The sequence below is a fragment of the Amphibalanus amphitrite genome, unplaced genomic scaffold, assembly GCF_019059575.1.
Source record: "Amphibalanus amphitrite isolate SeventyFive unplaced genomic scaffold, NRLGWU_Aamphi_draft 000096F_arrow, whole genome shotgun sequence".
In the NCBI taxonomy this organism is placed as follows: domain Eukaryota; kingdom Metazoa; phylum Arthropoda; class Thecostraca; order Balanomorpha; family Balanidae; genus Amphibalanus; species Amphibalanus amphitrite.
In genome coordinates, this window is record NW_024881591.1 from 788,778 (window position 1) to 803,995 (window position 15,218).

The 15,218-nt window shown below is 53.1% G+C and overlaps 1 protein-coding gene across 1 annotated transcript; it reads left to right on the forward strand.

The window, feature by feature from the left end:
• Window positions 1-1,704: 1,704 nt before the first annotated feature.
• On the forward strand, window positions 1,705-11,098 carry LOC122380358 (transmembrane protein FAM155A-like). The gene is made up of 4 exons (XM_043363445.1): window positions 1,705-2,365; window positions 8,243-8,423; window positions 9,431-9,675; window positions 11,003-11,098. Exons 1-4 carry the CDS (start codon window positions 1,895-1,897, stop codon window positions 11,096-11,098), a joined length of 993 nt encoding a protein of 330 aa, XP_043219380.1. The 5' UTR covers window positions 1,705-1,894.
• The last annotated feature ends 4,120 nt before the right edge of the window (window positions 11,099-15,218 follow it).

Below are 15,218 nucleotides of genomic sequence, written 5' to 3' on the forward strand. Positions count from 1 at the left end.
GAAGTCACAGGGGTGGGCGAAAACCATGTAATTATTTTTGCCATCATTCGTTTGAACTTCGAGAACAATCAGGAACCGATGTCAACCGATACACATCATTACCGATGTTAAACACGATCCCTTCCGTCAAAGACTGACCGCGCCTTTAGCCACCTTTTTATTCAGTCCAGCATGCCAGCATGAGAGACGTCCACTCGATCATTCAACAACACCAACCGAACAGGTAAACTACACCGGCAATTCTACACAATATGCACGTCACCACACTGATATTCCTTCACCCTCTCGCCCGATATTCCTCGCCCGACCACCCCGTCGCGCCGGCCTCGCGCCGCGGGGAGTTATACTGTGCCGCAGCACACGCACGGGTAGACTGTGCCGCAATGCTCCCATGCTGTGCTGCACCGCAGCCAGCGCCATAGAGAAAGGAGCTCTGTGACGGTGGAGTTTTGGTGGCGAGGTATCATGAGAGCAGTAGGTATTGGTGAAAGTCTTAATGAGAATATTGGTCAGTGCTGTTTGAATACCGAATAGCTAAAGGTGGCGGCGCCTATATAATCAACGTTTTTCAGTGAGACTTTCCAGTGAGAGTTACAGAGCAGTGATGATGAGAAATCATCACGCTTGGAAACTGAAATGTGCCAACGCTTGGAAACTGGAGAGTGACATGCGCTACAAGTTGTATAGACCCTGTGGGATATGATTAATGTGGTTATCTTCGAAGGCCTTACGACAACATCCACACTCCACAACTTACTTCATTGAAGTAGCAGCAATGTTATAGGCATGCATTACCTACCTATGAGACGTGAGATTGATTATCATGAATAAAGTTGTAGATAAATCAGTGGGCTATGGGCTGTATTTACAAGTTAAATTTGACATCTAGTACCGTAAATTGTCAAGACAGTCAATAAGTGTGTGACTTGTGTCATGTGTGTGACTGAGTGAGAGAGAGAGAGAGAGAGAGAGAGAGAGAGAGAGAGAGAGAGAGAGAGAGAGAGAGAGAGAGAGAGAGAGAGAGAGAGAGAGAGAGCGAGAGCGAGCGAGAGAGAGAGAGAGAGAGAGAGAGAGAGAGAGAGAGAGAGAGAGAGAGAGAGAGAGAGAGAGAGAGAGAGAGAGAGAGAGAGAGAGAGAGAGAGAGAGAGAGAGAAGAACAGAAATGGGCAGCAGTCTGAAAGAAGCACCACAGTGAAGGAAAGAATGAAAAGGTCGTTTCACGGGAAAGGCTTAGAGGCATTGACATTATCTCTGACCGAATCGCGAGTAAAGGTACATGGTCTGGAAAACTGTCCCACTCCCACTGTCTAACATTTCTTTGACGACACATTAAATCCGGCTGAAAGTAGGGCGGCTCGCTAATGAGATACGCCCGACTGAGGTTTAACGTTTGCCTGTACGTATAACGGGCTGCGTTTTTTAGCATGTAACGTCTCTCTGACGTTCTCTAAGCCGGCGTTTGGTCGCTGTCCGGCTGAGCTGGGTGAAGGACGACCTGCTGGGTCGGCGGAATGCAGGGGAGCCCCGTCGGTCGGCGGCCCCGTCTCCGGCACAAATAATCGCCGGCCCAGCTGACGCGTCGCCGTCGGCGGCGGCGGGGCGCCTGCGCCGCCCCCGCCCAGCAGTCGATCGTGCGCGGCCGCGGCGCTGGCCGCTCCTCCGTTTACATTGCGCCCGCGCTGCCACCTGGCGTCGAAAATTCTGTCGCCATCCAAGATGGCCGTCGCCAGGAGTGAGCTGCAGTGAGCGCGGTGTGATGCCGGTGGCAGCGGCCCAGGCGAGACGTGCAGCGCGCGAGCACAGGGCCGGCTGGCGGCCGCTGTCATGCGGCGGGCGCTGAGGCCGCCGGCAGCAGCAGCACCAGCAGCGAGGCCGGCATCGGCCGCCGGCCACCATGGCCGGCTGGCTGGCGGCGCGGCTTGACGCGCAGCTCGGGGACCTGTCGCAGCGCTGGCGGCGGTGTCTCGCCTCTCTGCTCCTCTTCACAATCATCCTGACCAACAACTTTGGCGTGTCCAGCTCGCGGACGGACGTGCGGAGCGGCCGGCCGCGCTGCCCGGCCGGCGCTCCGCTCCCGCTGCCCCAGTGCCTTGAGGACAGTGACGGCCGCAGTGCGACCGACCCCACCGGGTCGCCGCCTCTCCCCGGCCTCAACAGTTGTTGTCAAATCAATTTTTATGATGCGTTGAACTGCACAGCCAGCCTGTCGGACGGCAGGACCAGCCAAGACTGCCGTGAGCGTGTGAAATTATTGCAGGAGCGTGATAGGCTAGTTGAAATGCATTACGCCAATTTCGTATCAATTGTGGACCGACTCGACTGCACCGACACCTACTCAGTGATTTATACTTGCTCTCAATGTAAGGTAAGTCACCCGAAGGCTGGAGGAGCGACAGCCGCAGATAACGCCGTTCTGTCGTGGTAAAACAGCAATGTGCTATAAGCATGTCTTGTTTGGCCTAAGCGTCATAGGCATTTACTTCATAGAAATCCGACATGGGTGCATGTGATAAGAACAATGCCTTTTTTCATTGATAAGCGTGTTGCTTGAGAAACAATGCTCCTTGACCAGTCGTTTTATCTTATGTGACACCCAAATGACCTTCACCAGAATGTATGGGCTGTTTCATTAGGAAAAGGGTATTTACGTTCTGTATAACAATGCCTTTTCACAAGCCAACATTCTGAGGTGATCATTGAACCCCAATGTTTCCTAATCGCCATCAGTCGACTGTCTTATTCTTACACCATGTCTATCCTAATGGAAAATCTTCCACCCACTCTCGCACGAGGAGCTCGATAGTTCAGCTCGTTGTGCGCTCGGGAGAGGGCCAGCCGAGCACGTCCGGCCGTCCTGTGTCCGCCGGCGCCGAGTCCGCTATGTGCCGAGAGGCCGCCCCTCCCCGGCGCCATGTACCTCGCATCTTGAGGACCGCGTCTGCGTCCCATGATGGCCCGGAAAGTGGCCCCTCTGCAATTTGTGTCGGCACGGCCCGGTGGGAGAGAGGTCGGAGCGGCCGGGCAGAGGGCGGGCGCAGTATTGATTGACGCCCCACCGACTGGCCGACTCGGCCGGCGCTGGCGGCGGCCGTATCGCACCGCCCGCACGGCGCCGTGTAACACGGTAACACACGGTAACACGGCGCGGCACGGTAGCCTAGACACGCGGCACGGCACGGTAACGCGACAAGGCACGGCAACATGGTAACACGATACGGTAACACAATAACGCGACATGGTAAATAGCTCGGTAACACGGCACGGTAACACGGTACACCAGCGACACGGCATGGTAACACAGTACAGGGACGATACAGTAGGAAGGCACACAGCATGGCATGGTAGCAGCGTGACGCTGGCAGAGCACAGCTCAGCAACGCGGCACGGCACAGAATATGACACGGCGTGCTCACACGGTAACATGACATGGTGTCTGATGGAAACGACATGGTCCATGAAAACTTCGAGTGATATCTAATAACATGGCACAGCAGTACATACCTACCTACCTACCGAGAGCGCAACTGGCGACGCCAGTACGATGACCACCATAACTAATATAGCCATAACATGACAGGCGCGTATAGTTACCTGTGCAAAAGGAAAGGCATGCCGCGTGAGAAAACCATGTTTTCTCCGCATAACTTATTCTGACGAGCCGCTCAGCGGTGAGCCAGGTTCAACTGGGCTTTTCTATGTCTTTTAAAGCTACCGTTACCTTTGGCCTCCATTAACCCTCGCCCATGTAGGGGGGGTTGGTGCAACCCCCCCCCCTGAGGCTTTTCGGAAATAGTGCAAAAACGGCGGCGCGCAGCGCCGCCAAATTTTGGGTACCTTATGGGGCAAACCTTGCGCATCTTTTGATAAAAAAAATTGACCGGGTCATGTCAGGTCACGGAGTTATGACGTCACAAAGGGAACAGCCTCCGGCCGGATTTTCACAAACTGAGTGCCAACGCCCGAGGTTTCCTGCCGGTGGTACGGACATCGGTTGATGGATCGTGATGAAACTTCCCATGCATGTTGGGGCAAGTATTGGCTATCATATGGTATAAGAAACTTGACCGGGTCAGGTCAGGTCACGGAGCTATGACGTCACAAGAGGAACAGCGTCCGGTACTATTTTTGAAAAGCGCCCGAACCACTATTTTGCTGATTCTTGTCACCTCAATGGGAATATGCAGCAATATTAGCTTCTATAGGGAGCAAATGGACCTTCCAAATCCAAAAATACAATCAGATTTCAAAAATTTAAATTTTTATTTTTCGAATTTCTGCCGCCGACTGTGACCTTGCCGACTTCCGGCGCTCCCAACGCGCCATTTTTAGAGCTAGGGAAACGAAATACATACCAAACGATAGAGAATTGATCAAGGAACACGATAGTGAAGGTGTCAAGTCGATATCTCCCACCGTTTTGCCGCAATCGCCGCGGAAAGTTGAAAAAGTCTATTTTTCCGAAAACTTGACCTTTGACCGGTCAAAAGTAGGTCAAATGTTGACCTAGGACCAAAAAACATACCACCAATCGCGAGATCTCGGCGAGAGCAATCCGTTCGTCTTTTCCGCTAAGCTCTACGACGCTCCGTTTTCAAACGCCAAGGGGGGGGCCGCACCCCCCCCCCCTGCATGGGCGAAGGTGGCAGATCGCCGTTTACGGGCGAGGGTTAAAGCCCACTTTAGACTATTGATTGCCTGATTTTGAGGCATCCTGCGTCATATTGGGCTTCGCAAAGATAAATTCTTACATCGTTCGGAGCCCTCAGGTCGTCCCTTAGCTTTGTTAGTGTCCTGCCACGAGGTCTGGTCAGATCATCTTTACACAGTGGTAGCTCATACACACGATGTAGGAGCTCTTGGAGCTTTTAAATGCGCTTGGTTGGCTAGGCATACATATAGGCCTCAACTGCACTTTGCTGAAGGAACATATGAACAGAGCATGTCATTATAACCCGCATGACAGCCTGGTTAATGGAATGCTCTGAAAATGCCATCCAGACACCAAAACTTTCCTCCAGGGATCGTGCACCTTTCCAAGGCTCCAACCTTCTTGAGGTCACGTCATCATCTCAAACCTCTGATCACTTCCGGTTTTCTGCCCTACTACGCGTCTTCATCCATTATCTACTAAGTAGTGCACACGCTTTGTGGTTTACTTTGTATTTCCGAGCTTCAACAAGCACTTTAGGTATGTACCTAGAAGACGTTCCCACAAACCAATAGTTTTTGGTAAACGCTACCATAAATCATTCGGTGGTCCTACTACCTATAATCGTCCTTTATCCTATCCCGAATGTTTTTAATTACTCTGATAAACTTGAAGCTCGCTTAAAAAGTATTCGGGTTCAGTTTGTTGCGCCACAACGTAATATCTGACTTTCCATTTGAGGTGCAGCGACTCAAAACTTAGTGATCATCCCACACCGGTCATGTTTCACTGCGGGTGTTTTCTTATCATCCGGATAGAATATGATCGGCAACGGGACCATGTCTATCCAGCTTTTCCTAGACACTCTGAAATTTCCAATAGAATTCCACCCGGAATGTGCGCAGCAAGCACCGCTGGCTTTTGACCTTAGAAAATCTCGGCACACAAAATATGAGCTCTAAACTAAAAATGGCACGACATCGCATGATTTCACCACCGTTCCCGACATAGCACTGGCATGTTCCTGGATGGTACATGTAGATCGCAGCGCCTCGGGGCGCGATTAAGCACGACGTCGGACGTGGTGCTTGCGACACCGGACACGACATTTTGACGACACTGACGCATTACAACACATCAGAAACTGTATTATGCACAGGTAGCGCCACATGACACATCGACACAGGTAACGCCACGTGACACATCGACACAGGTAACGCCACATGACACATTGACACAGGTAACGCCACATTACTCACATTGACACAGGTAACGCCACATGACACATTGACACAGGTAACGCCACATGACACGACATGCAGGTAACGCCACATGACACGACACAGGTAACGCCACATTACTTACATTGCCACGGTAACGCCACATGACGCATTGACGTGGTAAATAACTGGGCAACTCGCGTTTCGGCACTGCATGAGAAGGTCAAAGCGTTAATTTAAGTTAGCGATTGTTAAGCTGCATTAGAGATCGATTTACCCATCCTTGAGTTGGACCTTCCCAGTAAAATCACTCTAGCCACATGCAAGCCATTAATTACAAAGCCTCGTATGTTTGAATGGACGAATTGCCAGGCTGGGGGGCCGCGACGTTCAGCAGAGCTGTTGCGTAGCGTACTCCCCAACCCCTGCCGGCCGCTCAGACGTACCGGTAATTGGGATAATTAGGATGTCAAAGTTTAGTGTGACCATCAAAGCCGGATACGGTCCGTCGCACTCACCGACTTCAATCGGTCGCGGCTGCTCCCACCAACCACTGACCATCCCCGCTAGGAGTCTCAAAAATCGAGCGCCGGAACGTCTCGAACCCGGGCTCTCACTTCCGGGAGTCCAACGCCCTACCTGCGGAATGGACAACTTAACGGGTTATCCAAATCAACGCTTGTCTTGCCCAGTCGCGTCACATGCTATCCTTTTTGTTAGGATGGGATCCATGTGAGTGTTGACCTCAGGTCATGGTCAATTGGAGTCCGGTCAGGTTAGGACCCTGGTCTAGTGAAGTCGAGTTAGTTTACATGCTACTCGGATTTGTCAGCGCATTCTGTACTAAGACTAACGATATATAGTGTGACTCACGCTGCTTAGCTGCACTGAGGCACAGTCTAGCCAACGGGGTTTAGCCGTACTGTGGCACAGTCTATATAACGACGTTTAACTGTACTGCGGCACACTCTATCTCACGGCGTTAAGCTGTGCTGCGGCACAGTCTATATTACGACGTTTATCTGTACTGCGGCACACTCTATCTCACGGCGTTAAGCTGTGCTGCGGCACAGTCTACCTTACGGCGCCCGGCTGTACTGCGGCACACTCTATCTCACGGCGTTAAGCTGTGCTGCGGCACAGTCTATCTTACGGCGCTCGGCTGTACTGCGGCACAGTCTATCTCCCGGCGCTCGGCTGTACTGCGGCACAGTCGATCTCACGGCGCTCGGCTGTACTGCGGCACAGTCTAGCTTACGGCGCTCGGCTGTACTGCGGCACAGTCTATCTTACGGCGCTCGGCTGTACTGCGGCGCAGTCTATCTCACGGCGCTCGGCTGTACTGCGGCACAGTCTGTCTCACGGCGTTTAGATGTACTGCGGCACAGTCTATATCACGGCGCTCGGCTGTACTGCGGCACAGTCTATCTTACGTCGTTTGGCTGTAGTGCGGCACAGTCTAACTCCCGGCGTTTTTCTGTACTGCGGCGCAGTCGATCTCACGGCGTTAGCTGTACTGTGGTACAGTCTAGCTCTCGGAGATCTGCTGCACTAAAACTTCCGGCCTTGAGACAGTTTTTCACACGCAGTGTCACACACAGACAGTGAGAGTTTTGGCTAAGTCTGTTTACGTGTAAACTGTACATACGAGCGCATGGCCGCATTGCGGCATAGCTTTACTCCCAGGGCGTTTGGCCGCGCTACTTGGCTCTCCGCCAGGCCTGGTAACAAGGCCAGCCCAGGTATAGCATGTGCGGTGGCTGGACATTGCATTATCGTAAACCGAAATGAACAGCTGCAGTGGCAATATATGTGATCGTTGTGCTTCCAGCAGCATCCACTCCGGCACTCCTGGCCCCATCCAGGAGGCGAGCAAGACGTAATGAGCTTCTCGCAATTAACTTTAGCTGTCCCGTATCGCAGCTGGAAACTTTTTTGCTTTTATCGATATCATAGGTCAAGGTACGAAAGCGAGCCTCATAAAGTGTGCTCCCAATTATATTACTACGGCCATTCCGCTGTTTTATGTGGTCTTGCAACCTGCCAACAACTAAAAGACGAAACACTAAAACATGTGTACCTAATAAACATTTAATTTGCGCGATAGTGAATAGGACAAACAAAAGTAATGCAAGTGCTCCATCAAGCGCTGGTCGGGACATTACACCCTGGGACATAACTACCTTTCTGTTTAACCAACGCCGCAGCTGACAATACACGTGTTTTAGCGATAAGTCCAACGCCACGGCTCAACTTACTGTTATGAATGCGATGACAACCTTCCTGCCGCGACTTTGACGCTCCGTTTGACTGATGGGGTACGGCCATGTATAACAATGGACAGAGTCTGACGTTATGTCTGTGTGGGTTTCAGGAGGCGTACCACGACTGGCTGTGCGCCATGTACGTCCCGTTCTGCGGGTCCGAGGGCCGCCGGCTGCGGCCGTGTCGCAGCCACTGTCAGCGCGTGCAGCGCGTCTGTCCATTCTTCCTGCCGTCGGAGAGAAAATCGGCCGCCACGCAGTACGCCGGCGAGCCCGCCTTCTTCTGCGACGGTAATGTGCCACCCCGAGAGCCCATACCGACGGTAATGTGCCACCCCGAGAGCCCATACCGACGGTAATGTGCCACCCCGAGAGCCCATACCGACGGTAAAATGCCACCCCGAGAGCCCATACCGACGGTAATGTGCCACCCCGCGAGCCCATACCGACGGTAATGTGCCACCCCGAGAGCCCATACTGACGGTAATGTGCCACCCCGAGAGCCCATACCGACGGTAAAATGCCACCCCGAGAGCCCATACCGACGGTAATGTGCCACCCCGAGAGCCCATACCGACGGTAATGTGCCACCCCGAGAGCCCATACCGACGGTAATGTGCCACCCCGAGAGCCCATACCGACGGTAATGTGCCACCCCGAGAGCCCATACCGACGGTAATGTGCCACCCCGAGAGCCCATGCCGACGGTAATGTGCCACCCCGAGAGCCCATACTGACGGTAATGTGCCACCCCGAGAGCCCATACCGACGGTAATGTGCCACCCCGAGAGCCCATGCCGACGGTAATGTGCCACCCCGAGAGCCCATACCGAGCGCCTGATCCATCCGCGGAGAACGCTTACATGACTCTTTGAAGCCTTACCATGGTCACTCGTTTACTGTTGCATTTTCTGCTTTGGTCGTTTCTCCCGACTAACTCTAAAGTCTCATAACTAGTCCTTTGAGTTCATGGTGGTGCAGACTGCAGATTAAATCTAGGGAGCCTGATTCATGAAGGCAAACAACTTGACAATTTCTTTTAATCATTTGACTATCGCAACACCAATCAGATGAGTCACCAGTTACGAAATATTTTACTGACAAAAGGAGCTTAGCGTAGTTTGAAGTAGGTGGAACAGGAAACCAGGAATGCCAGTCGATTTGCTGTGAGGAAAGACGCCTTCTGTGCATTGTGAATTTACCAAAGTTCTCAGCTGATTGCCGGTGACCGTGCCACTGTATGTCCGCCTCTATACCGGTTTGTGTGGCTGCGGCTGAGCTCGGCTCTGTGTCCGCAGACCCCGACATTCCGGACATACCACCGTTCACCACCGGCTCCACGTACGGCGACCCGGACTGCTGTTACCACTCGTGCTGTGTGCGGCCCGACCAGCCCGAGTGTAGTGCGGACACGTGCAGCGCGGCGGCCGCCTGTCCGGGCCAGGCGGGGCCGCCGCCGCCGCCGCCGCCCGCCGCCCCCGCCTCCGCCGGCGCCTGGGCGGTGCGCTTCAATCAGCTGCAGAGACACTCGCCGGCGGCCAAGGTGCGGGTCAGAGCGGCGCGGCGGCGGCGGCGGCACCGGCGCGGCCACGGCTCGGCCGCCGCCGGCAGCCTGGCGGCGCGGCCGGCGCCCTCGGCGCTGCTGACTGCTGCCCTGTGCGTACTGGCCGCCACCGGCCGACACCGGACCAGGACGAGAGTGGCGCGAGACAGTGTCACGTAGCCTCGCGCGTCTAGTGAGTGGCGAGGCTTCCAGCGGCGCGGCGCGGGCGCTGTGGCGCAGTGGATGCGAGGTGTGGCGCGGTGAAGACAAGACGTGGAGCGCCGCAGCTCGGCGCCGGGGCGAGGGACCACCGGCCAGCAACGCCGTCCGCTGGATCGGCTCGCCAGGACCCGCACAAGACGCCACAACACTCTCAGCTTTCAGGCGTACTTCAATTCATGGTGTCATAACCAAAAGGCCAACAAAGTGTTCGTTGTAGGAAATATTTAGTTATTGACATCGTTTGTTTAGATAAGTTACACATTTCTTTCTACGTAGTCATTTGTGCACTGTTTTATACGATGCGGATGAAAATATTTAGATGTGGGACGGGCACATTCAGCTCGCTGCCCCAAAAGCGGTGCTGGACACTGCTAAGGGACCGCAGCTGTGTCCTAACCTGTTCGGATTCGGTCCGAATTTGGTTCAGTAACGGTTCGAAATTCGAAGTTATGGGCTCAGCTCAGATATTTCAGGTCCTGCCCGTACTCCGTCTAGTCCATGTCTGATCTGATCTAATCTTTGGGTCGAGTTTGATCCAGATCTGTCGGAACCGATCCACGTTCGGTTCAGATCCAGTCCGGTCTGGTCTGGGCTCAGTCTGGATCCGGTATGTTTCTGATCCAGATCTCGGTCGGGTTCTGCATGGATTCGGTCACGGTTGGATCTGGGTACTGTTTGGGTCCGATCCAGATCTGGCCTGAGTCGAGTCAGGATCTAATCTAAAATCGATCCGAGTCTGGTCTGTACCCTTCCAGTTCCGATCTAGTCCGGGTTGATTCGAATCTATCCGAGTCTAGTCCAACTGGGGCTGGGTTCGGTTCGGTTCGGTACATGTCCGGTCCAGCTCGGCCTGGGTCCGGTCTGGCTCAGTCCGGGTCCAGTTTCACTCGGCCCGGGTCCGGCCTGGCTCGGTCCGGGTCCGGTCTGGCTCAGTCCGGGTCCAGTTTCCCTCGGCCAGGGTCCAGTTTCCCTCGGCCAGGGTGCGGCCTGACTCGGTCTGGGTCCAGTCGGACTCGGTCTGGGTCCGGTCCGACTCAGTCTGGGTCCGGTCTGGCTCGGTCTGGGTCCGGTCTGACTCGGTTTGGGTCCAGTTTCACTCGGCCAGGGTCCGGCCTGGCTCGGTCTGGGTCCGGCCTGGCTCGGTCCGGGTCCAGTTTCCCTCGGCCAGGGTCCAGTTTTCCTCGGCCAGGGTCCGGCCTGACTCGGTCTGGGTCCAGTCTGACTCAGTCTGGGTCCGGTCCGGCTCAGTTTGGGTCCAGTCGGACTCGGTCTGGGTCCGGTCCGGCTCGGTCCAGGTCCGTTCCGACTCAGTCTAGTCCCATTTTGCGAGGGGGTGTTGTGATACGGGCGGCGCGCATCTGCCGCGGCGGGCGGACCGGCGGGCCGGGGGCCGAAGCGGACCGGCCGGCCGGCGGGACGCCAGGTCCCAGGTACGGGTACAGTGACGCGCGCGCCGCTCTCCGAGTTTTATATTAGACCTGTTTTAGGGCCGCAGCCGCGTCTGGCGCCAGCAGCCAGCGCAGACTGCGGCCACAAACACGTATTTTTCAGCTGCATGAAGTGTCCGGCCGGCTGGCAGTGTCCGCTTGTACGTCAACTTAAAATATTGTGCACAGCTTAAAATTCATCTGTCCATCTCAATCTATGAACATACGTAGCTGCATTAGACTCTCTTCTTTCCCCAGCACTGCGCAGTCTGACCTGAAACATTCATAACGCTCATTAGTTTTACATTAAGGTCTTTTCATCTTAATCTCTCTTTGTCGACAAATGAGCGACCTCGTCAAGTCCACAAAGTTGATGAAGGAACGCATGTAGTAGCGAGGAATATTTGAGTTCGTCGTTGATAACGATATGTCACCAAGGGGCCTCGTTACATTGTGTTGGTACAATCGCATTGGTGACCATTGGTAACCAAGTCATTGTTTGGTCCATCGCAAATGTTCAAGATAGGTATAAATGACAGCAGCGGATTTCATACGGCGTATCATGCAACATTGAGAGATATCAGACTTTTCGAGTTATCTCTCCATCGTTCCCTTTCCTCGCATCCATCCATAACGTATTGTAATGTAAATTTAAAGGTTTCTCTTCAATAGTGTGGCAGTTATATTGCTGTATTGCCCTCCGCCCATTTTCCACTCAGCAAAATATATGAACGTCTGCCTTTCGGAAGTCTAGCGCATCTCACTTAAAGACTTTAACACCCCTGCTTATTTTATAAATGTACCACTTTTGAGATAACCTTCCCACAACAATACAAATTCAGCTTGTTAGAGCCCATGGCAACTTTGGCTACGTTTGACAAGGCCCATTCGAGAACTATCATGAAAATGATGGACGTCCGATCTTGGCTTCCTTTCAATCGATTTCAAAATTCGAGCTCTAGCGCAGGAGTACCTACTGATCAAACACTTTAACAAATGATGTGAGTGGACATTGAACGTGTTTGAGATAGAACACTTTGGTGACACTACATCACACGGACTTCTTTTCTACGCGTGATGTTTATCATCAAGCCTTTCAATTCGATTTGAGCTAACGAAATCAGAAGAAACAAAGTATGGATGGATTCAAATGATTTCATTTTATAATCTCTCAATGACACAGCTTCTATGGATGCCACACGCAGTGTTGGAAAAAATATGCTTTTGACAGTAAGGCCAAAGCCCTGTTATCAATAACGACGGCAGATTATTTCCAGATATAGCCTCGTGTTACCGGAGATACGTCAAATATTGTACTTTGATCTACAGTTACAAAACTAAAGCTGCCAGCCTTCTAAAAGAACAATAGACGGTTTCTCAGAACGGCGGGAGCACACGCTCGAAACGCTCGTTTCATCGCCATTAAAACGCTTCAAATACGATCCGCTTTTATGTCCCGATAACCGGTTTTGGTGTCAAACGAAATGTCTGAAACGCACAAGGGTTGCCAAAGTGAGAGCCGCTCCCCGCTGTTTGGCGAGGCCGCCCAGGGGGTTGGAGCCGCGTGCCGCCGCACCGGCCGCGGAGGGGTCCGGGTCAGGGGTGAGGTCACAGCGCCACGGCGGGCCGATGCGCTCCCCTCCCCCTCCTGACAGACGCCGGCGGGGGGCGACGCAGGCTCGGTGGAAGACCGTCCATAACATTTGAGTTGGTGACGCATTCAGGGACGCGCATGGGATGCCGCCGCATGTTATCAATGTGTTATGAGGTCGTCCGCGCCTGTGAGCGCCACAAGTAAAGTTATTCGCGGGGTGTGACACGCAGGCAGCTCGATACCGTGGTAAACTGCGCCGCTATTCAGATATTGTTCCAGCTTACAGCTCTGGTTCGCTTTGGGACATGGGGGGCGGCAGTCGCCGGGCCACGGGACGTGCGCGAACGCAGGAGAGTACTACTGACCAATTTTGCCTAAATAAACTATGTGACGTTTTGCTTTGAGGTGTTACTGACTGTGAACGGTTACATTTGATTAGAATAACGTTTGGGCAATGTCGTTTTTAGGTTTACATGAAGCCGTTAGTCCTATTCCCCATAGTATTGAACAATGTGATTCTGTGTGTCGATCGTGTGAATCGCTGCAACGTTTGTGAAGTAGATAAAGATGCATTTAATACGATAACCTTTGTTTCTATGTGTGCGGTGCGATGCTGCTGAATGGGGTATAACGCTGGGAAAAGTCACGCCTCCTACTGCATTTGCCACTCCCCACGCTTCTGCTGAGCGGTATGAGAAACTAAAATATCAACCACACTCGACAACACCCCGCAGTTTCACCTAGTGTGTTCAAAATTATTTGTCGTAGCACTACTCACTGGTTACTGACGAATTGTCGCACTGAAAGAGGCTGAGCTTTTAATACGAGGAAAAATCGTAGGTATGCTGTAAAAATCGATTTAGTATCAAAGTGAAATTGTATCTTGATAAAATAGTATTTATCTACTTTACGAGCCATTACGTAAGAGGCTTTGCCATGATTTAATATGCCAAATGAACTGACCAAGGCCTGCACTCGGCAGTGAAACACGAATGAGTTGGACCATAGACCTCTGTATACAGAGGTCTAAGGTTGGACACATCAATGTAGACCTGCCACCAGCCTCAGCAATGGCCTCCACTACACACCACCAGCACACCCCAATCGATGGATGTTCAAAGCATACCAGCCTCCGCGGCACCCTCAGTCATCTCTCCCCGCTGCTAACAGTTTGGCAGATCGTGTTGTTTCGCCGACCGCGGCCGGCCCCAGCCCGGCAGCGCCGAGTGATTACGCTTCAGTCCGCTAGATGGCAGGAGTGGTCGGCGCCTGAAGGTATGCTGTGCCGCAGGGCTCGCGGGGCCGTGCGGAGCGGGAGCGCAGCGTTCGCGGTGCCAATCCTGCTTCTCAAGACCATCCGGCAATCGGTATCCTGTTTACATTATATCCAAGCTGCCGGAATTGATGTGGACATGTGTGTCATTGTTTTACATTATTATCCAAAAGATGTGGCTCGAGTGCCTCAATGCCTATGTTGGTGTCAGTGACCACATTTGTGTTTCAATATTTCTCTCTGTTCGCTGCCTATGTAATTCCTTTTCCTCGATATCTTCCTCTTCCTTACCTCCTCCTCATCAAATTAAGGTAGGTAGGTACCTACTCAAAGGTGAAACATTTTTTTTTCAGTGTAGCCAACACCGAAACTATTTGTGGGCAAGTTCACGGTTGCCGCCCACCGTTACGTGGTCAGACAGAGACAGGCAGACCAAAAGCAAACCTGGTCTTGGTTCCCGCCGGTAGCATGCAGCTGGAGCGACGCCTTCATGGCCGAGTCGAGTTTGCAGCGGCTGATGGGAGCACATCATGCATATAATTTATGTAATTATTTGCATTATATTACATATAATGCTACAATGTGAGTCAGATTTCGCCCAAGGCGGAGCTGCAGCTATGCCTCTGGGAGTCATCGTCTGGCGAAGCCCCGTCGGTATCGGGCCGAATCACTCGCTGGGTTTCCTGAATGGGGGCCGGCGGCACTGGTCAAAGGCGCGCGAAGCCAGCCGGATCTCGTGGGACGCGGCCTAGGGGGACGAACGGACCCTCTCCTGCCCACTGACAGGGGACGGACGGCGCCCGCTCCTCTCCTCTCGGCATAGACGGGCGGCGCGCAGGGAGGGGCGTAGGTATTCATCATCAGCCAGTGGTGGCGGACCAACACTCCTCGGAATGGCACACCGCGGCGGCACAACCAAATACCGACCGGGAAAAAAAGGAAATGAGAGGAGCGAGGTGCAAATGACGACACCCAACTCATAGATCCGAATTGAATAGCCTGTGATTGAAGTAACGTAAGACGAAAG